At 40.1% G+C, this 26,342-nt stretch overlaps 1 protein-coding gene across 2 annotated transcripts in view; it reads right to left on the bottom strand.

Annotated features, from left to right (window-relative positions):
• The window catches only part of ATP8A1 (ATPase phospholipid transporting 8A1), a 257,682-nt gene that overhangs the window by 100,185 nt on the left and 131,155 nt on the right, over window positions 1–26,342 (bottom strand). For both annotated transcript variants that reach the window (XM_024211695.2, XM_024211694.2), the window contains 3 exons: window positions 13,336–13,475; window positions 1,981–2,119; window positions 338–402 (listed from right to left, as the gene is read on the bottom strand). In XM_024211695.2, the coding sequence (XP_024067463.1) occupies window positions 338–402; window positions 1,981–2,119; window positions 13,336–13,475 (344 nt within the window). The remainder of the gene's footprint in view (window positions 1–337; window positions 403–1,980; window positions 2,120–13,335; window positions 13,476–26,342) is intronic.

The raw sequence follows: 26,342 nt of genomic DNA, 5'->3' as shown, positions 1-26,342 counted from the left end.
TTCCGTATAAAAACGGACATGAATTAGCTCTAGCCTTTCAGCAGCACTATGGCACAATCCTTTTATTATGCAGCTTTCCTGATGCATAATAAGCAGCAAATTATTTTGGCTAGCTGACCAAAAACTCAATAAAATAAGAAAAGGAATTAAACTATTAGTTTTAATAGTTTCTAACAGTTTGCTACATTAGACTAAAGTAATAGATGCTAAAGTTGCTTCTCTCGCAAAGGAAATATATTTTACAGATATCTGGATATTTTAAGTAAAATAAAACAACGTTTTAATGGGGCTTATAATCATTATTTTTCATGTTGAAGAATTTGCAGATTTTACTTACATCAAGAGACCCTTCATTGATAACAATGAGTCCCATGTTCTTTTTCAAAAGTTTACACGAGTGACCTGTTAAAAAAAATGTTACAAATAACTGCTCTACTCTAGGACATTGATAATTTAACCAAATATTTCCTCTTTAAACTAAAGATGAAATTTTGAAAAACATTCAGTGTTGGCCTAACTCTGACCTACTGAGAACAATGGTAAAACATCTAACACATTAGCACAGCCATTTCGCTAAGATTATCATAGCTAGTATGTAATTGTGCACAAATGTTTATAAAATCCCATAACTTCCATGCACAAAAAACAATGGGAGTGTGCAATTCAGGTGCTTGTATGCATAAATAGCCACGTTGGGTGTGTGTGCAAACTCCTAAGGTATGCATGCAGATAGGATATTTGTGCTTGTATGTTCGACACATGGTAATGTATTGTACACAACTGTGTGTGCTTAAGAAAAAGTCTGGCCTATTCTTTACAGTATTTATCACAAGAAAAAAAAGGCAACTTTTTGGAATACAAAATGTAAAAATAATTCCAACCAGCAATATTTGGTCTGATAATATTTTCATCCTGGTCTTATGATGTTATCACTTGAACAGAACTATATTTTCACTAAATAAATGATTCTTACAGGATTTATGAAAATTCCTAATAAAATATCCATAACATGTATGTGACATTGCACATTCATATTAGTATTGACTTGGCATTCTACTCTGATAACCTTTTAGGAACAAGGAATGGAAATAGTCTAGCTAGAACACTTTAATATTATAAGAAAAATAACAATCATGTAACAATACTAGGAATACCAAGCTTGCTGATTCAGTGACAAACTGGTTTTGTTTTTGTTCTTTTTGGGTCTGAGCTGGCAAACATCTATGCACATGTGTAAGTTTACTCCCACAACTAGTTCCATTAATATCAGTGAGCCTATGTGCCTGAGTAAAGTGTTTGGAAGATGAGGCTCACTGTATTGATGCCTCCAGAACACCTCCATATGAGAATGCCCCATGTGATCCACACCATAAGAATACATATCTACTTCAAAATGCTTTAAAAAAATTAAAACCCTGTGCCATCCATCTTTACTTCATCTGCTTTTTAAAATTTATTTTCTTATAGAGCTGGAAGGAAAATGTGAACTTTTTTTCTATTTATCTTTTTGGTGGGAGTTCAATAAAATGCTTTGCAGGAGTTCTGTGGTTTGAGGGTGGTCACACTTTGCAGCATCATCTCCCAAATAAAACCCCAGAAAGAAATAGTTTAAAAATGTTAGGAACTTCCAGGACCAAAGTTTTGTTAAGGTGGATTCGACTATAGATAGGTATCAATTATTTATGGAGCAAACAAATAAAATCCTTCAAGAACTACTTTTTAAGTGAACAAGCAGAGGAAAGCCAGAAAATTCTAAATTAACGTTGTACTATGAAATAAATTGGTCTTAAGCTTTTTTTCTCAAAATACTGCATAATCAACTAGCACTTAAATCCTGGAGTGCCACATGATACTGTTACCTTTACAATATACCCTGCTTTTCTGAAAGCATTTTTGCTCGAATTCCTTTACATCTTGGATGGCTTTTATCACAAGATTTTTAAAAAGATCTAACTACACCTCAAAAATCAAATACAATACCAATGTTAATAGCAGTCTCTTGTTTGTCTCCAGTAAGAATCCAAATTTTGATGTCTGCTTTCATTAGAGTTTCTATGGTTTCAGGCACTTTGTCTTGCAGCTTGTCTTCAATGGCTGTAGCTCCAAGCAGCTGAAGATTCTGTGAAAACGCAGAATTAAAGACATAATTAAAGGACGTCAAATTGAAGTTTAGCTACTGAAATTTCCAATTTTTTCCACAAACAGTAATTTTAACATTTACTTTTCTGGACTCTTCACACATATCTCTTAAACTGTATTGATCACCTTGGTTTAAAGAACAAGGATTTTCCAGACTATGTTGGTGAGTCTTGAAAGCTTCCCTTTTCAGTCTTTATAGGCTAGATCATCTAGTCTGATTTGTATAACATGGACCACAGAATTTCACCCAGTTACCCATGTACTGAGCTGAATAAATTGTGCCTGACTAAAGCATATCTTTCAGAAAGGCTTTCAGTCTTGATCTTAAGACTTCTAGAGATGGAGAATCCACCACTTCCTTTGGTAGTTTGTTCCAATGGTTAAGCACCCTCATGTTAAACTATGCTTTATTTCTAATTTGAATTTGTCTGGCTTTAACTTAGCTCATATCTTCTCAAGTGAAGGTACTTATACACCGTAATCATTTCATCTCTCACTCTTATTGTTTTGATAAATTAAACAGATTGATCTCTTCAAATCTCTCATTGTAAGGCATTTTCCCCCAGCCCTTAAATAATTGTTGTGGTGTTTCTCTGCACCTTCTCCAATATTTCAAATATCCTTCTAAAACTGTGGCCCTGGAACTAGGTGCACTATTTCAGAACCGGTCTCATCAATGCCACATGTAAGAATAAAATTGTTTCCACATACTTCCCTATTTCTACATGCAAGGATTGCATTAGACCTTGTGGCCACAGCTTTGCACTGGGAGCTCATGTTCTGTTTGTGCATTGTGACCCTTATATCCTTTTCAGAGTCACTGCTTTCCAAGGTACAGTCCCCCATTCTATACGTATGGCCTGCATTCTTTGATCCTAGATGTAGGATCATGAATTTTGTTTGAATCGGCCCATTTTACCAAGCAATCCAGGTCACTGTGTGTGACTAGTCTGCCCTCATCATTTACCATTCTGCCAATCTTTGTATTATCCACAGATGTTATCAACAGGAATTTAATTTGCCTCTAGACCACTGATAAAAATATTGGATAACATTGGGCCTAGAACTTGCCCTTGTGGAGCCCTTGATTGACTTTGAGATCTGTCAGATAGCTAGTTCCTAATCCATTTAATGTGTGCTTGTATATTGCTAATTTTTTAACAGTGTTGTCCAGTACCAAGTCAAATGCCTAACATAAGTCTAAATATATTATATCTATGAAGTTACCTGTATCCACCAAACTTGCAATCTCATAAAAATATGAAATTAGGTTTGTCTGACAAGACCCTATTTTCAAGAAACCCATGTTGATTGGGATTAATTATATTCCCATCCTTTAATTCTTTACTGATTGAATACTGTATCAGCTTTCCATTATTTTGCACGTGATTGATGTCAAGCTAACTGGCCTATAATTCCCTGGGTAATCTCATTAGCCCTTTAGAATATTGGCAGTCTTTTGGAATTTCCCCAGTATTCCAAGTTTTATTAAAAATTGACATGAACAGTGATCTCCTCAGATAACTCTCTGTGGACTTTTGGGTGTATGCTGTCCACGACTGCTGATTTTAAAATGTTTATCCTTAGTAGATGTTTAGATATTGCTCTTCTAGCACCAGATCCTTCTTTCTTCATCCAATTCCTCTCCCACCTTTGTGGCTTCTTCAGTGCTGCCTTCATAACACATGGAACATCCTCCACCTTACTGCCTCTGGTTGTGCATCCAAAACTTGAGGCATGGAAGTCAGAGGTCACTTTTAAAAATTTGGGCCTAAGTGACTTGTCAAAGGCCACAGAGGGTATGAATGTAAAAGAAGGGATTAGCACTAAGAAGTTTCTGGTTTTACTACTGTACTCCAACCCCACTTTCTTTCTTTTAATGTTTCCAAGTACAACTGTCCTATTTGAGCCCAGTCAATGCTGAGAAGAAGGAATGGAACAATAATTAAGAGAGACAGAGACAATTTGTAGAGGTACTAAGCACCCTCAATTCCCATGGTTTAGAATTCCCCAAATAGAATTATGGGTCCTCAGCACCTCTGAAAATTGGGTCCTTTGTCTTCTTGTTAATAAATTCTGGAAACTCTATTGACAACAACTATTTAAGAAAATGTTTATATTCTGCCTTTTGTTGCTTTAACTTGTTGCTTTAATTTTATTTTTATTAAACACCTTAGCATTAAATCTTGCTGTATTCATAAAATTTTCACTTTGGTTTTGTGCTTGGTGACCTTGGTAGTACTCTATTGTTCCCTATTAGTAGCGAAAAAACACTCTCCCTGCAAAACATACTTTTTTACACATACATAATGTATTATTACAAAATGATTGAATGCATTTTCATCAGACTTTGAAAGAACAGCTGCTTTGGGGAACAGACCAAACATGAACAATTTATATTTAAACGTGATGTTACTGAAAATGGGGTTTTAGAACTGCAATACCATCTCAACACTAACTATAGTATTGCTATTTCTTTTATTCTTTTTTTCTTCCTATGCTCTAAATTTCTATGGAAAAGGTCTATGTAATGCTACAATACAGTTTAGAAACCTAGTAATATATAACTGATTGATTTTTCTAGAAACATCTATATGCTTTCTTTTAGCCTTAGTATAATTTATTTTAAGATTAGGCTCCTGAACGACAATCACAGTTTCAACTCCACTGTGAACACTAGTGACAGGATTTGAACTCTGTATGTGTTTCTGTACACATGGTTTGAACAATTACACTAGACTTAATTTAATTATTAACATTACTTTAAATAGATGACTACACTAAAGGCAATGACATAATTTATACTGAATCTTGATAAAATCCCTATGATAAAATAGTTCCAATTTTGGGAATTTCAGCAAAAACAATTAGTGGAAATATTTTTAGCACCAGAAGCATGCCAGCTGGTGTATCATAACATTATTTTAAAAAGGAGGGATTACTTACTAGTAATCCTGGTTTTCTGAAAATGGTTCCTCTACATATTCCCACTTGTGGGTTATAATGCCTCTGGTGTCAAGCTAACAAATTTTTCTAGTGAGTACTGATAGCTGGGGCTGCTCCTCCTTCCCCCTCACAGAGGATTCCATGTGTATAAAACCACCCTTTAGCTCCTTCCCTAACTTCAGAATGGTCTTCCTGAAATTTCAAAGCAGCGGGGAAAGAAGGCAAGGAGTGTGAGTATACAGAGGAAACACACTCAAAGAACAACACTAACTAGTAAGTAACCCCTCTTCCCCCCCCCCCTTAGAGTGCCCTTGGCATAGTCTTTTCTGTGAGAGAGAAGCATGATCAGTACAAGCCCTTAGGAAGAAATTCTAGGTGAAAAGGACTGCAAAACTTCCACAACAGGCACAAGCACTAGATTACATTGGAAGTGACCGCAATTTCAGTTTCCCACATCAGACCTCAGTGAGGAACAATTATTTTTAAGTAAATACATATACAACTTTAAGCAACAGCTTTGAAAACTCTACAAAGAAAACAAAAGGCCTGAAATGGATGCAGTCTTCAGACTAGTTGAATAACTTTTGATATATGCAGGTGAATGAGCGCCTGGCAAGTCTTAATAAGGTTATAAAAGATACTTGGGAAAATGCATACAGGCTGCTGGTCTGTTTGACATGACAACAGAGATGACGCGAGACCAGAAATAGTGATTTTAGGACACTGACTGATCAAATATACCATATGGACTAGTTCATAGAAGACTGGCTATTTTGCCTGTATCTCACTAAGTCCAGGCAGTAGTTATCGATGCGACAAATATTCTCTTGGGTGTATGGTGTGGCAGATCTGAGAGCTTGCAAGCATGAAAACCTCAGACTATTTTATCTATAAATGATATATTTATCTTTGCAAATTAGGAATTGTATTCCATGGAGGAGGGTTACAGAGCTTCCTGCAGGAACTAAAATCACTGGAAGGTAATTAATGCAAATCCCTGGACAGATAAACAGCACTGGAGAAGTACCATCTCCCAATGGGAAATTGCATATAATGGTTTTGACTGGGTTAAAGAGGGCCAGAAAACAAAAGCCCCAAACTGTATAAAAGCTCAGCTTGAGATGACTCAGAGGGTCACAAGATTCTGAAATAAAAAACGGACAAACTTGTGTATGGACCTACCAGGATCCCATGTGGATGATAGGTAATACCTGGTAAGCTTAGCATGTGAGTATACTGTTTACTGATTGATATGCTTTTGTCTTAAATATACTGTGCTTTGTGAAAGCTGTCTGATCATTGGTAAACTATGTCATAGTACTGGAAGACCGCAGAAATGCAGGTTCTACACTAAAATAAGATCTGCTGGGATAATCACAGTGAATTGCAATGGAATTGCAGCCTAAATCTCCAGTATGAAGGAAGAAGAATGTGTGTTCTGCCCTGAGAAAGGGGATGTTTAAAGGTATGAGCCTGTGTGGAGTGTCTGCAAAGAAGACATGAAAAAGTCAGAGGTTTTGACAAATGGCACAGATGATATTCTGACATTTATCAGACCAGAGATTCCAAGAGCTTTGAGAAGCAAGACTCCAACCCCAAATCAAAAGAGATAGGTGCACCACAGGAAATACCCCTGGGGCAGCTAAAAGGGTATATCCTCCCTGTGGTACTCACAGCACAACCATAATTCATAATCCATATTCCTTTGGTGCAGCCATGAAGGCAAAGCAGTTACCTGATGTAAGCCTAGTGGTACATGGAGCAATCCTTCCATAAACTAGGATATTGCAAGGTGAGGGAGGCCTTTTGCTCTGAGCATGTGAAGATGAAAGCTGAAGACACAACCCATGCAGCCTGCACAAACACATAACATGGCTCTGAATGTTCAAAGTGTAAAAGATGGCAAGGTTAAACACAAGAGGGTTTTGTTTGGTCAAAAACTCTTGCTTTCCAATTAAAAGAAAACCCACTAGACTTCTGAGAAACACTCTCATCACGCATGTCAGAACTCTCATCAAGTGTGTCAACCTGAGACAATGCAGGAGGTAAATTCTTATTCCCAACTTTAAGACAAAATTCCAGTAATTTGGAAAGTGGTGCTATCATCAGAACTAGGATGTTTGAATCAAACTTGTAAGACCTGGTTATGGCTATGACAATGACAATATCTTTGCCATGTGTATCTACAGGTCAGTCAGATCTTCTGATCCTATGGAATCAGATGGGACACATAATGTAATTCCTGTCCAAGAAATGGGAGCTTGTTATTGGCAAAGGGTCTTATTTCACCCTGAAGCAGGACTGGTGACAATGGGTATCCTCCTTGGTAATAAAGAAGCCTGGTCTGGACATACTCCCTTTACATAATGCCAGACTGAGGCCAAAATAAGCCATTTGTGATTTTGGCAGATGGGTTTATGATTTTGAAGAAGCAGATGTGATATATCTTGATTTTTAGTTAGGCTTTTGACACAGTCCCACATTCTAATAAGTAAACAAGGGAAATGTGGTTTAGGTGAAATTACTTTGAGGTTGGTGCAAAACTGACGGAAAAAAACATATTTAAAGAGTTATTATCAATGGTTCAATTTCAAACTATGAGGATGTATCCAGTGGGGTTCCCCAAGGGCCTGTGCTAGGTCTGGTACTTTTCAATATTTTCACTAATGACTTGGATAATGGAATAGAGAGTGTGCTTGTAACTTATGAGAATGACACCAAGCTGGGTTAGCAAGCACTTTGGAAGACAGGATCAGAATTCAAAATGACCTTGATAAATTGGAGAATTGGTCTGAAATCAACAAGATGAAATCCAATAAAGTACTACAGTTAGGATGGAAAAATCCCACGCACAAATACAAAATGGGGAATAACTGGTCAGATAATACTACTGAAAAGGATTGAAGGGTTATAGTGGATCACAAATTAAATATGAGCCAACGAAGTGATGCAGTTGCAAAAAAAGGCTAATATTCTGTGGCATTGTAATGGGGTCAGCACCCATTTCTTGCAAGCGCCCCCTCTGGATGGGTGTGTCCACAGTCTTTAAATCAATCCAGCCCAGGTATGGGGCTGTATCCCCAGGGCTTCCTCCCTGGAGACACTATCTTCCTGCGGCCCTCCCCAGGCTCAGTCCTTACTCAGTGTCTGTAGCCAGCCAGGAGCTACTTCATTGCTCCCCCGGTCTTGCTAGCAAACTGTCTTTGGCTCAGTTCTAACAGCCAACCAGGAGCCTCTTGCTCCCCCTGTCCCTGCCCCCACTTAGCTGTCCGTTGTGTTGCATTTCCCTCAGCCAGCCAAGTATGCAGTCCTTTCTTTTCCAGCTCCAAGCAGCTATTAACTTCTGCTCCGTTCTGCAGCTTCTTTTATATGGCCCTCCTGGGCCCTGATTGTCTGCCTCCCCTGCAGCCACTCTAGCCTGCTTGGAGGACCTCTCCACTCCTCCTTTCCTGGGATGGGTGTGGCAGAACCCTGAGGCCTCCAGCAGGGACCTTTGGCTCTAGTCCACTCCATCACACGTGTATTAACAGGAACGTCATATCTAAGACATGGGAGGTAATTGTCCCACTCTGCTCAGCACTACTGAGGTCTCAACTGAAATACTGTGCTCAGTTCTGGAGGCCACACTTTGAGAAACATGTGGACAAATTGGAAAGAGTCCAGAAGAAAGCAACAAAAACAATAAAAAGTTTAGAAAACCTAACCTATGAGAAAAGGTTAAAAAAACTGGGCATGTTTAGTCTTGAGCACCTCTTGCCTGGAGTTTGGCCTTCTCCACAGGTCTTCCCAACATTCCCCTACAACTTCCTGCAGTGTCTGTGGGCATCTCCCAATCATCTGCAGTTGTCTTTCCCCTCTCCTCCCATCCCTTTAAAAAGGTTTCATAGCCAACTAATGCTGTTACAGGTTCTAGTCAGAACCTTGGCCTTGAAACATGACCAGTTCTACCGATTTCTTCTAGAGGGACTCTCACAAAAGGAATGCCTAAGGCCTCAGCTGACTAACTCTGCAGGCTCTGGGAGAAACCATTGGTAGAGATCTCCTCTCAATGATGTTTAAATGAGACTAGGATAGTAGATGCATGTTTTAGGAGTGCCAATTCAATAACTCTCAAACTATCAGGGGACTATGTTGCCACCTATAAAAAACAGAGATAATGGTGCCAGGTTCTCAGAACCAGACTCAGTCAATGTAGATAAATCTGGGGGCCTATGCCACTTAGGCTAGACCTGGAACATCACAATTTGTCGTTCTCCTGAACCTGTGACAGATCATGACACCTTAGTGACACTGGTGTATGCAATAATACTCCTTTAGCAAATGATACTTCAGAAACAGTAAGTCATGTCAGCATTAGACACAGTTGTAATGAGCAAACCTGGGGACCTGAGTATTGTTGACACTGAGTACTAAACCATTTTGACAAGCAGTTTACCAAAGTTAATGGTACTGGATCTTGCCCCCGAACTATGTGGACCCAAGGACCCTATTGCCACTTGTGCTGGATAAAAACAACACTTCTTGCAAGAAATGCCTTATGTGCCTAACTCCAAGAGAGGGTTCATAGCTGAGAATTGCAAGCAGAGATAGGCACCTGAAGCTTGGACTTGGGCGCCTATCTCTGTAAGAGGTCTGGGGCTTACAACACATTTCTGTCATCACTATTTCCCATTAACTACCTTAGGCAGCTCCCTGCCTAGCTTGCTGGCTTTTGTGAATCACAGTCTAAGACACCTATCTCACCCTATTAATTGGATAGGGAGCTTAGGCACCTTTAGGCTTTGTGAATTGCAGTGGTGTTCCTATGATTTTCCAGGCACCAAAACTTTAGGCATTGCAATCCTCACAATGGCTAAGTCTCTTTTTGAATCTAGCCCAAGTAAATGGTTCATCAATGTCAATTGTGCTAGATCCATGGTACTAGACCCAGTTAACCCAGAAGGATCTGGAGACCAATTCTAATTATCCTGGCACTGGGCCACTTTAGGCAAGTGGTACGCCATCTGAGGGTGCCAAAGCCGTAACAGCAGAGTCAGATGACCCAGACTATTGTAGGAACATTAATGCCAGGTATAATGGGCACTGGGCCACTTATTAAAGTGGTTCTCCAGAATGCTGGATCCTAGGAACTGGACTCAATAGGCCTGGATGGATCTGCATATGTTTATGGTGTCAGAACCTCAGCATCTTACCAGGTCAACTTGTAAGGATTCATGTTCATCAGTGTTAATTAGACAGTGCAGGATGTCGGCATGGAATTAGGTCAACTCTGGGGGACACAGGAACCTTGGCATTGAAGTGATAGTGCCAGGAAGCCAGCATTAAATTCAATCAACCCCTTGGGATGCAGGGACTTTGGTTCTGTGTCAACAGCGCCAGATTTAGGCACTCTATAGGTGAACCCAGAGGTATTTGGGGACCTGGGAGCTATCAAAAATGCTGGGATGTTGGTGCTGAATTAGATCAACCAAGAGGGATCTGGGGGCGTCAGGGCAATGCCAATGGTGCCTGGACCTCAGCACCAAATCAGGTCAACCCAGAAGGATCCGGGGACCTTGATGCTGGCTGGCATTGTGCACTGAACAGCACCATACTCATCCAAATAAGACTGGGAAACGAAGGCTGCTTAAATAGGGCACAGAGTCAGGTTAGGTTAGTGGATGTTCAAAGTTAATAATGGAGTTGTACATTGCCAGACTCGGTTGACTGGGTCTGAGGAGCTTCCCCCACCAGTAGGAGTGAGTGTGGCCCTTCCACTCCTATGGGTCATACAGACAATATTTGTGCCTAACAGGTACCAATTCCTTTAAATTTAACTACAAAGAAAATACAGCCCTCTCACCCCCGCCCAAATAGCAGAGTTAAAATAAAGAAACCAACAAAGAAAGTTTTGAGGACAATGTATGTGACTTAAGCTCACTGCACCTTCAGTGGTTAAAAAGAAAAAAAATGGTTACTTATCTCCTCAGAGGACTCCAGAGAGGACAGATTGTAGAGGTCTGAATACCAGGTCTGTCTTGGCCAGGATGGAGCTATAAGGAAGCTTCTGCCACGATCTTATTTGAATTTGATAATGACCATGGGAAGCAGAGGCATTGGAGGGAACACATAGAGCAGGTCTCTGTCCCACAGAAACAGAAGAGTGGCCAATACTGACCCTTGGTTGTGACATGCTCTGGAGCAGAAACAAGGCACTTCCTGTTCGTCTGGGTCACAAATAATCCATAGCTGGAAAATCCCTATGTGAAACACCCAAGCCAGAATGGTCATGTTGAGAGATCATTCATGGTCTAAGCTGAAGGATCAATACACCAGTTCCATAACTTGACTGCCCCGCTAAAGGCTGTTGGACCTAGCATCACCTTGCTTGTTCACATAAAATACTGCTGCAGTGTTGTTGGTGAGAACCTGGACCGCCTTGCCTTGAATATGAGACTGGAACCGCTGGCGTGAATGAAATATCGCTCCCAACTCCAAAATGTTTATGTGGCGCATGGCCTTGGACCGCAACTCTTGCATCTGGAGGGCACTCAGATGCGCTCCCTATCCCATGGCTGAGGCATCTGTTACCAGAGTAATGGTTGGGAGAGGAAGTGAGAAAGTAACTCCTCTACACATGTTGGACTAGCTCATTCACCAGTTCAGAGACAATAACAGGTTGTCTTGTTCAGGTCGATATATTGAGTTGAATCATGTCTGCAACGTGCTGACATGCACTCTAGTGTGAAGGGAGACATGGTGCCATGTGACCTAGGATCCTGAGGTAATCCCTTACAGTACTCTGAGGATACTTTTTGAGGGACACGCATAGGTTTCATAAAGCCTGAGACCTGGAAAAAGGCAGGAATATCCTGGCAGATTTGAAATCCAGGATTGCCTCAATGAATTCTATCCTTTAGACAGATGATAAAATTGGTCCAGTATGTTGAAGAGATGCAGTGTTTGATAAATGGAGGTCTGGAGTAGCCTTGAACCAGACAGTTGTCTGGGTAAGGAAATACACGTACATCCCTTTTGAGGAGGTAAACTGCTACCAATGCCATGCACTTGGTAACCCCCCCAGGCTGACAATAGGCAGTAATGTGAAATGGTAGTGGTTGTATCCTACTATGAACAAGACAAGGTGGGTGAGGCAGTATCTTTTACTGAACCAACTTTTGTTGGTGAAAAAGACAAGCTTTCAAGCTACACAGAGCTCTCTTACCTGAAAAGCTTGTCTCTTTCACCAACAAAAATTGGTCCAATAAAAGATATCACTTCCCCTACCTCATCTCTTTAATATCCTGGGACCAACACGGCTACAACACCGCAAATAGGAATGTGAAAGACATTTACTAGCAAAACACAATGGGATGCATACTTGCTTCCACCTTCCACTTTTATGTAAAGAAATGCCATGGAGAGTGGGAGGGGTTAATATGGTGTGTGGGGAAAGCATTTTCAAAAATGCCTTGGGGAGCTGAGCATTTAGTTCCCTTATGTGCAATTAAAAAAGCCCACCTTAGGAGGTCACAGGATAAACTCCCATTGCCTCTACTAGGAGCTGGATCAGGTCCCTAGACAATGTTTGACTTTCAGTGGGACTTGTGTTCTAAAGTTGATTAGCTGCTTTTGAAAATTCCATCATTAGTGAGAAATGAGCAGGCAAAACTAGCACCTAGGTTTGACTGAAATGTTATAAAGTATAAATGGATGGACGCCATGTAATTAGCATATAAAAATCTGAGGCTAGCCTAACTAATTAGAAATTGGCATGCCAAACATATGTATCATGTTAGACAATATGTGATGGTACTAGTAGACCCCGTAAGACAAATTACAGGCAGCTGAGAAAAGATCGTACAGTGTGCTACATCACTTCAGAAAGTTACACTATGTCCTGATATTACAGAGAGAGTATAGAAAAGAAAGATAATTATTACTCATTAAAAACACAATTATGTTGACTTCTGCTATAAATTAAAAACAGATGATTAAATATATTAACACAGTATTTGCTTTTGTAAATTCTTGAAAATGTACAGCTCAAAAATAATACTTTTTATTGTTAACCTGCTTGCCATTTAGTGTATAAAGTCTTTAGAATTAAACTTTACTTCATTAGATGATGTTCTGAATTAAACTTTGAAGACTACAGTAAACATACTATATAAATAAAATTAATTGGTCTAAGTCTTACCCCAAAATGAAGATTCAAACTTCATGTATTAAATGACAAGAACATAACTAAAACCAGACATCTTCACTTACTTTTTCAACTAGTTCATAACTCTCCTCAAGCTTCAGTGCTCTGTTTCGTATAGATGTTGACGCTCGATGATAGACATCTAGCCACTCTTGATATTCGCTTTCTGATAACTCGGTAACAGCAAAACAGAGTGTTCTTAAACCTAAAATAGTAAACAGATAGTAAGAATAGCAATCCATAATTAAAAATTACTCATTTCTGTGTAGTGCTAACAATATGTAATTAAAAAGCTAAATTTACTATGAATAAACAGATAAAAGAAAAACTCACTGGTGCATGTCACAAAAACACCTTGCTTCAAGAATACAAGACAGTATTAAGGGTTTATCTACACTGGGAATATTTTTACCAGCATAGCTACATCAATATAGTGAAATGGGAGCAAATCCCTGATGCTAACCTACTGCACCAGTGCAAACCAATCTTGAACTACTTCAATTTATCTTATTACTTGGTAAAGTCATAGTGGTGTCACCCTATATTACACTTGTGCAGCACATCTATACTAGAGGTTGGCATCAATATCATAGTACAAAAAATTCCTGTATAGATAGAGATACTAAGAATAAAGCAGCTAGCATGTTTCCTTTTACTGTCACCTCTTTGTGTCCAAGACATCCCAGGGATTTTTGGTTGCCAAACACTGCTCTTCCATTTGTTAATATAGTTGTCTTTCACCACATTAATACTTTAAATTAGCAGGCAATAAAAATAGATATTTCTAGATAAAAAGTATAAATCTTTATTTTATAATTGGACATATTACAAGACAAAATCAGAACTTTTTTTAAAAATTAATTTTTTCATTTTCAAGTTATGAATATGTCCCACCGTAGGCAATGAAATGAAGGAGTAATACTTTCAGAATAATAAATTGCAAATGATCTCATGCTCACAATCTGTAAATTATGGACAAAAAACTTTCAAAAACAATATTAATATTAAGCATTATTTTATCAACCTTAATTTAACTTGTGTGAAGAAAAGTTGATTTTCTGATTTATAAAAAAAAAATACCTGTTACTGTTTTTTCTTGTCACATTTACAGATTTTTTTTTTAAAAACCTACAGTATTAGGCTCAAATGTTTCACAATGTCAACTTGCATGAGCTGCATATACAAAATGCACATATACACAATGTGTGTTTGCATAAGCATACATGCACAACTATCTGACTTGCACATATGCACTGGGGCTCATATGAAGAATGGAATATGTATACAAGCATATAAAAAATTTTAAAAATGTAAATCCTAATGTTTTTTTTTTTTTTGTTTGTTTTTTTAAAAACATTCAATGTGTACCAAAAATGGTGTTTTCCATTCACAAAATCACAATTAACCGGAACATCAATAACTCCGGTAAGCAGAAAATTTGAGCAAATGGGTTTTTCTTATCCGTAATTTTTGTTCTCTGCATGAGTATGTGTGTTTCTGTGTATATATATTCCTATACCAAAACAATTTAAAATGGAGTTAAGATTGAGAGTAATGCATCAGTAATTTAATGTAAAATACATTACTGAAATGTTGTCCTTATCTCAAAACCCAGGAAATACAGAGTTAAGGTTAAACTTACATCTAAACGTGTTAAGATATGGAAATGCACAGTGAGGGTATCCAAACAATCTTAACTCTGCCTTGTCACAGATTCTTCCAACTTCCCATAAAGTCAAAACTGAGCAAACTCTTGCATATAGGCTACATTTGAAGATTTTGAAAATTAATTTATTATTATTAATAGTCATTATTTCCCATTACTCTTCATAATTAAAAGTTTCTTCTTGAGCAGAAAACTTAACTCTGTACTGAAAGGACACCATGCAAAAAACCCTAAAATTGTGAGTAAGGTATTTTAGTTTCTATGGACCCAGATTAGCTTAAACTGATTTTAAAGGGAATAGTTAAGGTTGTTAGAGTGCCTTTTTGTTCATTTCCTCTCTTAAGTTGTTTAGATTTTTGGAGAATGACACAGACAGGACTCAACAATTTCACTGCTACCCACAGGCTCTGAACAGGATTACTGAAACTGAATAAAGTCTTCTGAATTTCACTCTGCTGCTACTGTTTGGCAAATACTGGAACTTTCTGTCTGCATGCTCAGGAAGATGAAACTGCATCCATTTACACTCATATCATATTTGGAAGATGATCTTTGCACCTGTTAGAGGTTCAAACAGGCTACCGAGAACATCTTTTGTTTGAAAACTGGTTCTAGTGTTTGGATATGAAGATGGTGATATATAGCAATTTACATCTCTGCTCTTTTTTATGGATTTGGGGAATTTTTTAATGCACAAAGTGATCTGCTGGTGTTATTTCCAGTTTGTATGCATACTTTGTCCTTATGATTATGAGGATCCGCTGATCACTAGTAGACCTTTCCCCATGCTTGCTGGAAAAATAAATGCCCAGTAATTGGATTCTGATCCTTGGGGCCAGAGACACAGCCATGGAAAAGGCTTGTGTCCTCCAACATGGACTAAGGAAGCATGATCCTACCAGAGTTTTCTACCTTTGAAACCTCTGTATCAGAGGCGTCCTCTGTATGCTGTAGTGTTCCTTCTGATAGATCAGTAGGATGAATAGGTCCAAAAGGAATATCACTTCAGCTGAATGGTTTATATTGCTTGAATAAGACTTCTACTCAATGTACAATAATTTGCTTGCTTTACAGTTACTTCATGAACCACCTCCCTCTATTTGTTTCACACACCTGTTGTGTCTTGTCATAACAGTGAGGTCTTTGGAGAAAGGACTGTCTTTACTGTGTATTTGTATAAAACCTAGCATACAAGGGTCCTAACCTTGGTTGGCACCCCTAAGTGCTACTGCAATGCAAATAAATAATAAATAAATAAAATAACAACAACAATAATAATTGTTGATTGGTCCTACCCAGCTTCTTGGCTGGTGCCTTTTCCCTGCCTCTTCTACTGGAGGAAGAAGTTGAGAGATGTATGACATATTGTAGAGGATAGTGTCATCTTGATACTGGAACATTTACTTTGGAGAGAATGTTTTTCATCTTTGCCTCAAACCGGTCTATGAGCATCTGTTAAAAGTCTCAGTTGTGGTTGTGGACATCAGTCATTGAGGCAGTTGCTTCTGCTACTGCATCATATGCATCACTGACCCACTTTGCAGAGGGACAGCTATTCCCAGCACAACCAGTGCCCTCCTTTTGTGTGTTGAGGGGTGGAGGCAAGAAGAAAGTTCCCTTCAAATCAAGCCCTTTTTACTTTTGTAAGCTCATCTAGTCCTCTCTCTCCATGGCCATCATCTCTAATCCCTCCCCTTGCTAGGGGTCCAGGAGGAGCTCAACTTCTACCCCCTGCAAAGGAAAAGTGGACTTTCCCTGAGATTAGTCACTCTTTAGCCTCTTGCAAATGGGTGAGAGGCTTATTCTGAGGGCAGTTTTCTTTTTTATTTCCCAACAAGGAGGAAAGGAGCTGTGCTGGGAGCTGTGTGTGGGGGCTCACTGATGTTAGCATATGTGGTAGGAGGGACAGAGAGGGCTGATGACTGAGCCTCATTTGTACAGATACTTAGCACAGAGGCTGAGCTTAGGCTGCCTCCCTGGATGGCAGCAGATGTGGATTTAATCCCTTCATCATTGTAGGATACGTATAGAATTATAGTTAGCTTAAATTTGGTTAAGGAAATATATATGTGTTGTAAAGAAAGGCTCTGACTGGCAAGTAGAAGGAAGGCCTTGAAAATAATGAATTATAAGGCCAAAAGGAATGAAGTAGGGAGGCTGACTGCTTCAAAGAATAACTAATGAAATAAGGGGATGTTTCTAAAAAGAAGGACTCTGACAGAGGTGACTGCAGGTGGTTTTCAATAAGACAAAAAAAAAAAAATCTCAAAAGGAGCCAACATGGACCTTCCTGCCTCACACAGCAGTGTTATTTCCTATGTGAACGCAGGTGCAATGAAAAAGCTGTTGGTCAGCAGGAAGCAGGGGAAGAAATAAGGAAGAAAGGCCTTGGGAAGAAAGGAGGTTGTACATCTTATCTGGATTAAGACTGGAAATAAGGGTGAACTGTCTCAAATTGTTTTTTACCTGAAGTCAGTAACTGTCAGTGACATCACTTGTTTGTTAAAGGGTATAAAAAGTAAACTCTTAAAGGGCTCATTAATAATGTTGACCAATATAGGTCTAAGCATCCCTGGATTTAGCCCATTTGTAAGTATCTTGGACAAATGTTTATAAATATTTTGTTATTGTTTGGATGTAGTAAATTGCTTATTATTTCAGCTTTTTTGGCGTGTGTAGAGCAATTGTATAAGCCTTTGGATTTAATGAAGAATTTATGGTTAAATTAGTGTTTGGTGGCTCCCATATTAATAATTTCAAATAATTCCAACAATCATCTTCTACAGCCATTCTGGCCTGGATTTCTTGTACCGAGGAGTGATGGGTCGCTGGAGAAATGTGACAGATTCTTGTCCCCATCCTGACTTGTTTTCTTATTCAATATCAGCAGTAACAAGGTCTTTTTCTCCTCACTCATCAGTAAGGAGCTAAAGGGAACTAAAGGAGCAGATACCGATCTACCCAAAACGTGGGAGCTTTAAAAAGTTAAAATGTATACATTTAAATTTTTAAAAATAGTTACGTTTCCTCTGGCCTTTCCTAACAGCAAAAAGGATCATATTACTCCTCTAATGTTCCCTAGCCCTCTTTTTGCCAACCCCCAAATTGTACATGCAAGCTTTAAACGTGAACTGACATTTATATCCAAAAGCTCAGTTATCCAAAGATTCAATATGTCCTCCAAGATGTAGAGCTCTCGTCTTGCAGACCTTCGATAAATCCTATGAAACTTAAGAGCTTGCAGGAACAGAGCTAATGTACAACTCAATCCTAAACTACAAAAGCAAAGAGTTTTGGATAAGCTGCTGGCTTTCCGTAATCATGGAAGCTGCCCCAGCAAGTTTTGATGGTTAAATTCAGGGTTGAAGAATCCTAATAACAAACTTTAAGAGATTGACAGGGCAGCTTCCAATTATCCAAACGTTTTAAATGTTCATTGAGACATTTGGGGTTGTATTTAATGATTATGAAAACATACTATGAAATATATAGGATGTACAAACATGGCTCAGTTAGTATAGTGGAGAAAACATAACTTTTGGAATTTTCTGACATACAAATGTTTGCTTTTGTACCTCTAATGTAGATCAATACTATATTTTGGCATTTTAATTTGCACCTAAATTACGTTTTAGAGAGCTTAATGTCATCTACTTAAATAATCAAGAAGCTTCATAAATAAAATAAACAAAGCTGTATTAAGGCTTATGAACTAACATTAATGACATTGGAAATTTTGAATTAGGACAGTAAAAATCAATATAAAGAGGTTGGGTGGGGAATGACGGCGTATACCTCTTACATGCAAGGCACACTAACTAATTTAACAATCTTCAGAATAAGAATGGTGTTTAACCTCCCTCTAGATTTTTTGGCAATTCAACAGCATCAGGAACACTAAGCTTCGATGCAAGAGTGCAGTGGCCTCTGACATTAGGTGGTATCTTGGTCTCTCCTGTTCTCTGCTGTGGCACACAATATTTAGTTTCCAGAGGACTGAAAGTTTTGGTCTAACTGATGTCTTTGGGCTTAACATAGGGGTACTTGGGAGAAATATAATGGCATGTGGTATCCAGAGGTCATACTACATGGTCTGATGGCCCCTTTAGGCCCTATAGCTCTATGAAACTATGGGTATGTCTTCACTACCCGCCGTATCGGCGGATAGCAATCGATTTATCCGGGATCGATATATCGCGTCTCGTTAAGACGCGATATATCCATCCCCGAACGCGCTCACCGTCAACTCCGGAACTCCACCAGAGCGAGCGGCGGTAGCGCAGTCGACGGATCGACGGCCACGTGGCCGTCGATCCCGCGCCGTGTGGACCCCAGGTAATTCGATCTAAGATACTTCAAATTCAGCTACGCTATTCGCGTAGCTGAAGTTGCGTATCTTAGATCGATTCCCCCCCCCAGTGTAGACCAGCCCTATGTGTGGTCATCCTAGACTGATGTAAGAAGGGTTTGAATGAGCTCTCCCCTGACATCTAGTGATGAACTAGGGGAAAAGATCTCAGGAGCAGGCTGTATTTTCATAGACACACATTCCATAAAACCTGCCTCAGAAAAATCCTCCGTATCCTCTGGCCAAGAACAATCTCAAACCAAGATCTATTGACAAAATGCAGCCAAGAGGATGCGAGTACCATCATTGCCAGGAGACACTGGAGATGGATTGGCCATGTGCTTCAGATGGAAACTGATTCCATCACCAGAGTAGCAATAAGATGGATACCTGAAGGCAAGTGAAAACGAGGCTACCTGAAAGCAACATGGCGAAGAGCTGTGGAAACTGAGCTGAAAAACCATTGAAAGACTTGCCAGAAACAGACAGGAGTGGAGGAGTTTCGTCGCTGCCCTAAATGCCAGAGGCGTAATGGGAACATGATGATGATGACCTACTCTGTGGAGGTCACAGACCAGTTTTGCCAAAGTGATCAATTTTTGATATTTTGAGTTAAAATTTAGTTTAGTATTGAATGCAGAGGAAATGAAATGTTGTTTTCCTTATTGTATGCATAAAGGGCAGCAGAACTGTAATTAGCATGCCCCAATTGAGAAGGTCACCCTAACTTTAACCCTGCTCGCTAAGCAGGGGTCAGTGTTGGAAAAGCCAAGTGAAAGGCAGAGGGGATGGGGAGAGGTGTTCCTATCTGGTAGTGTGGATTCTGTTTAATGAGTCCTAGATACCATTTGGCCGTTGCCTCTCCAATGTTTAAAGGCAGAGTTGATCAGACAGTCCTTATTTCTGCTCAGGTCATTGCTATTGTTGAAATCACAGATGAGCAAATCTAGAGGCTGAGCCTTAGAACTGATCTGGGAAAGACAATGCAGAGGTTGCAGTAGCAGTGAGGTTCCCTGCTACCCACTGAAATCACTAAAAGCTGAAATCACTAAGAACTGGCTAAGTGCTGGAACCTTAAAACATGACATTCCAGGAACGGCAAGCAGCAGCAGTGAGTAGAGGCAAAGGTGGCAGCAAGCAGCAGTAACAGCTGCAGCAGCCCTGAGCAGCAGCACTGGTCGACTCCTCCTCCCCCCTTTCTGGGGTAGGAAGTGAACCCATGTGAACACACCCTTGATTCTGGGACTTAGCTAACTTTGGACAACCATCTATGAATGGCATGCAGAAGAGGTGAAGGGGAGTGATGTGTTAAAGGGACATTAGTCTGTCGGACTTCCACACCACAGGTAGGAAACTGAGGCAAAGGACACTGCTCATTGCACTGTGGGCTGGGTATTTACTTGTGGTTTGCACACTTTTGAATTGTTGTTGTGGTGTTTTCCCAAATTAATGCTGAGTTCCCTCTTCCTTTTAATAACAGTTTTCTTTTGTTATACACAGACTGCGTTTGTGAGTGGGGAAAGTATTGCCTCTTAGAAGTGCCCAGGGATGGTGTTTAGTTTTTCCAGATTATTGGGTGGGGGCTTGAGCCAGTTCTGTTTTGTAATGTTAAGAGGAAACCCTAGATATTGAACCTGGGCTTTGTTACTGTCAGTACAACCTGGCAGAAGGATTACACTGAGAAATGGACTGAATTTTTCTCATAAGAAGAGTCCCATGAGATCAGTCCAGAAAGATGAATGGGAGAGAAAAAGGTGGGAAGGATTGAATAACTTGGATATTAAAATCTTTCTAAAAATCTTTTCACAATCCACCAATCAGATGATGAAGTGGAAAAACAGCAATGAGTGTGTGTGTAATATCTACAGAGCTAGGATTTTCCAAGGAATTTGCTGTTCTCCAGAATCTAAACTTTAATTTTTAAAAATAAATTTACTGGTATATTGATTGCAAAGAATCTTAATGAAAAATTGAGACTCTTATTGAGTTTGCTTCTTGACAGATTGGAATAAGACCACAGAGAATTATACAGTTCTTCCATTCACCTAAATGGGTATTAACACTGAAATTTATTAAATGTTTAAATGTAAATGCCAGCAATGATAACCACTTCATTTTGAACAACGCAGCAAATACGTGTAGCAAATGCCAAGGACATACTGTATTGCCACATGAATGGAAACATGAAAGAAATGGTGTAATGTTATTGGCAGTATTTAAATTTGGTGCAATAATAAATACTGAATTCTTCTTTAATGCATTACAAAGTGGAGAACACTTTTTTTTTTAAACAAGTGAATTCAGTGCTTGTGAGATCACAGATTGACTGGTCTGGAGGAAAAGACAGCTGAAATGTAACATGATGTGACGGTCTGCCTTCCACATCTAGGATACTGGTTTGAATCAAGGCTATCTAGGTAGTGGCTGAAAAGTGTTTATTCTCTGATAATCCACATGAAATGAATCCAGGATCTCAATCCAGTTCTTAGTGGACAATTGTCCTCCTTCAGATCACCAGCACAATTGGCAATCTCAGCAGAGAGGTTGGGGATTGAGCTGACATGAAAACTAAACTTTTGTGCCTCTTCTAGACATAGTGTACTTCCGTGTCCTTGTAGGGAAGTGTGCTCTTGCACCTCTCATGTCTTTTTCTCCAGACCAGTCAATCTGTGACCTAACAAGCACTGAATTCACTCGTTTAAAAAAAAAAAAAAAGTGTTCTAAGCAACCCAGACACCGAGATCCATGCAGTCAAAGATTTACTCATCAGGAGCATTAGGCTGCTGCACTACCAGCTATCTGACAAGTTTTTGTTTATTTCCATAGCCTATTTCTATTTTAGGTTTCCTTCCTAGTATGATACTCTGAGTATGATACTTTGGGCATTATATCGGATTATTTAAAGCTACCCAAACACTCCTGATGCAAATCATAATGTGAAGAACCAACACATGGAATAGACCTGAGGCTAGCTTTTTTTTTTCTTTTCACTTAAGCCATCATACAATGATCGTGAAAGGAAACCACCACACCAACCAAAGGGATCAATTGCTTGATGATACAAACAGGGGAAAAAGAGGAGTAGAAATCTCTAAAATAATGGACTAGAAATAGGCCTTCCTGGTGTAAGCGGTCTCAAAAGATTTAGCCAGGTCATAACTCCCTATTTACTAAAGGTAAGTGCCTCAATTTAGGATTTAAGAATGTCCTTGCCTCCAAGGGAAGGTCTAATGGATTCCCTTGGACATCAGGGAACACACATTCAAAACAAAAAAAATCAAGGGCTTCTTGCATGTATTTGTTTCTGTTGGTTCTTTAATTCTATTTATAAGGTTTTGTGCTATGGTTTTATTGCACAGAGATTAGATGTACTATGATAATTACTCTATAAATGGGGTAGGCAGATAAGTAAAACTGATAAGTTCCTGGACAGTAAGAGATTTGTCTTTGAAAGAGTGGATGTTGACCAGGGTGATTTTGACAAAATGTGCATGTTACAAGGTGTTATAAGGCTCAGGAGTCATGGAGAGGAAGTCTCTGAAACTTTCAGGGAGCAAGGACCACTGTTATCCTAGTTGTTTTTTTCTATGTGGAATGCATGAGTGTTTCAGGGCAATCTTAAAACCTATCTGCTCAATAGGATTAAGTGTGCTCACAGATTTTAAAAACTTGAACTCATGCACTCCACACAGAGAAAGGGAGGGAAAGAAAGGGTAAAAGTGAGAAAGTGGACTGGAAAGGAAGAGCAAGAGACTTCAGAAAAGCAGATTTTGACTCCCTTAGGGAACTGATGGGCAGGATCCCCTGGGAAGCTAATATGAGGGGGCAAGGAGTCCAGGAGAGTGGGCTGTATTTTAAAGAAGCCTTAGTGACGGCGCAGGAACAAACCATCCCGAAGTGCAGAAAGAATAGCAGATTTGGCAGGCGACCAGCTTGGCTTAACAGTGAAATCTTTGGTGAGCTTAAACTCAAAAACGAAGCTTACAAGAAGTGGAAATTTGGACAGATGACTAGGGAGGAGTATAAAAATATTGCTAGAGGATGCAGGGGTGTAATCAGGAAGGTCAATGCACAATTGGAGTTGCAGCTAGCAAGGGATGCGAAGAGTAACAAGAAGGGTTTCTACAGGCATGTTAGCAACAAGAAGGTGGTCCGGGAAAGTGTGGGACCCTTACTGAATGAGGGAGACAACATAGTGACAGATGATGTGGAAAAAGCTGAAGTACTCAATGCTTTTCTTGCCTCGGTCTTCACAGACAAGGTCAGCACCCAGACTGCTGCACTGGGCAACACAGTATGGGGAGGAGGTGAGCAGCCCTCAGTGGTGAAAGAACAGGTTAAGGACTATTTAGAAAAGATGGACATGCACAAGTCCATGGGTCCAGATCTAATGCATCCAAGGGTGCTGAGGGAGTTGGCTAATGAACCATTGGCCATTATCTTTGAAAATTCGTGGTGATCGGGGGAGGTCCCGGACGACTGGAAAAAGGCAAATATAGTGCCCATATTTAAAAAAGGGAAGAAAGAGAACCTGGGGAACTATAGACCGGTCAGACTCACTTCAGTCCCTGTCAAAATCATGGAGCAGGTACTCAAGGAATCCATTTTGAAGCACTTGGAGGAGAGGAAGGTGATCAGGAACAGTCAACATGGATTCACCAAAGGTAAGTCATGCCTGACCAACGTGATTGCCTTCTATGATGAGATAACTGGCTGTGTCGATATGGGGAAAGCGGTGGATGATATATATCTTTTGATACGGTCTCCCACACTATTCTTGCCAGCAAGTTAAAAAAGTATGGATTGGATGAATGGACTATAAGGTGGATAGAACGCTGGCTAGATTGTCGGGCTCAATGGGTAATTATCAACGGCTCGATATCTAGTTAGCAACCGGTATCAAGCGGAGTGCCCCAGGGGTCGGGGTCCTGGGGCCGGTTTTGTTCAACATCTTTATTAATGATCTGGATGATGGGTGCAATTCATCCCTCAGCAAGTTCGCAGATGACACTAAGCTGCAGGGAGAGGTAGATACGCTGGAAGGTAGGGATAGGGTCCAGAGTGACCTAGACAAATTGGAGGATTGGGCCAAAAGAAATCTGATGAGGTTCAACAAGGACAAGTGGAGGTCCTGCACTTCGGAAGAAAGAATCTGATGCACTGCTACAGGCTGGGGACCGACTGGTTAAGCAGCAGTTCTGCAGAAAAGGACCTGGGGGTTACAGTGGACAAGAAGCTGGATATGAGTCAGCAGTGTGCCCTTGTTGCCAAGAAGGTCAATGGCATATTGGGCTGCATTAGTAGGAGCATTGCCAGCAGATCAAGGGAAGTGATTATTTCCCTCTATTTGACACTGGTGAGGCCACACCTGGAGTACTGCATCCAGTTTTGGTCCCCCCACTACAGAAGGGATGTGGACAAATTGGAAAGAGTCCAGTGGAGGGCAACAAAAATGATTAGGAGGCCGGGGCACATGACTTATGAGGAGAGGCTGAGGGAACTGGGGTTATTTAGTCTGCAGAAGAGAAGAGTGAGGGGGGATTTGATAGCAGCCTTCAATTACCTGAAGGAGGGTTCCAAAGAGGATGGAGCTAGGCTGTTCTCAGTGGTGGCAGATGACAGAACAAGAAGCAATGGTCTCAAGTTGCAGTGGGGGAGGTCTAGTTTGGATATTAGGAAACACTATTTCACTAGGAGGGTGATGAAGCACTGGAATGGGTTATCTAGGGAGGTGGTGGAATCTCCATCCTTAGAGGTTTTTAAGGCCTGGCTTGACAAAGCCTTGGCTGGGATGATTTAGTTGGTGTTGGTCCTGCTTTGAGCAGGGGATTGGACTAGATGACCTCCTGAGGTCTCTTCCAACCCCAATATTCTATGATTCTATGAGAGAGGACTTGCAAGACTGGGGTTCAATTCCTTTTTTCTGCTGCAGACTTCCTGTGTAACCCTGGGGAAAGTACTTAGCCTCTCAGTGTCTCACTTCTCTATCTGTAAAATGGGGATAATAGTACTTCCTTGCCTCACAGGGATATTGTGAGGATAAAGATATTCAAGATTGTGAGCCACTCACTTACTGTGGCAATGGGGGTCATATAAGTACCCAAGATATACAGAACTATGTTTCCCCTCACTGGGAGGAACTGCCCAGAGAGAGGAGGGAGAAGAGCATCCCATGTGGAGAGCCCAGGTTGAGTGGTTAATACCAGCAGAAACCTGGCTGGAGTGACAGTGCCCCCCATCAGGCCAGCAACTGTACTAACCAAGTCCACCCCTACCCCACCCCGTTGGCCTAAAGGTGAAGTTGTGGAATGGGGGAAGAGCAGCCTGGAGCCATTTCACCGATTTGGGACCAAAGCAGGGAAAAGGGGCTCTGGACTTCCTCAGGAACAAGAGGTTAATTTATATTTTCTACCATACGACCAGAAAATCCTGCAATCTGTTCTGCAAAAGGAGCTAACAGTAGATTGTTTATGTTTCACTTTCAGTGTTACAGCACCCAGGGGGGCAGAACCATTATAATCTCATGGATAATTATAAATATAGATAATTTAATTTGGTTCTTATTTGTTGCATGAACATTTAGTAAAATAAATCTAAAATGACTTACACATTTTGTTAAAGAACTTAGAAACAAATTTTATTAAAGTTATATAAAAATGAAAGAGAACATCTGCAGTTTGAGTTTCCTGTAATAACCTTAATTGTGTTCCTTACCCATCCATCTTTTCTTATTGCATGGATGAATTAGAATACTATGGTCCTTTATTGTATGATGCTATAACCCATGACCAACTTGCTTTCCTCTATCAGGCACAGAAAGACCTCAGAGCAGTATCTGGGAGGCAATGTGGCCCGCTGGCTTAGGACGCCGGAGATCTAGATTCTATTCCTGGCTCTGCCACAGGCCTGCTGGGTGACATTCAGAAAGTCTTTTTACTTCTGTACCTCTGTTTCCCCTTCTGTAAAATGGGGGTAATGATACGTACATCCTTTGTAAAGTGCTTTTAAGATCTACTGATGAAAAGTGCTATATAAGAGCAAAGTACTATTGCAAGGGT

This window comes from Terrapene carolina, unplaced genomic scaffold, assembly GCF_002925995.2.
Source record: "Terrapene carolina triunguis isolate 2854851 unplaced genomic scaffold, T_m_triunguis-2.0 Scaffold66, whole genome shotgun sequence".
NCBI classification, from domain to species: Eukaryota; Metazoa; Chordata; order Testudines; family Emydidae; genus Terrapene; species Terrapene triunguis.
This window is presented reverse-complemented; position numbering and strand designations above follow the sequence as displayed.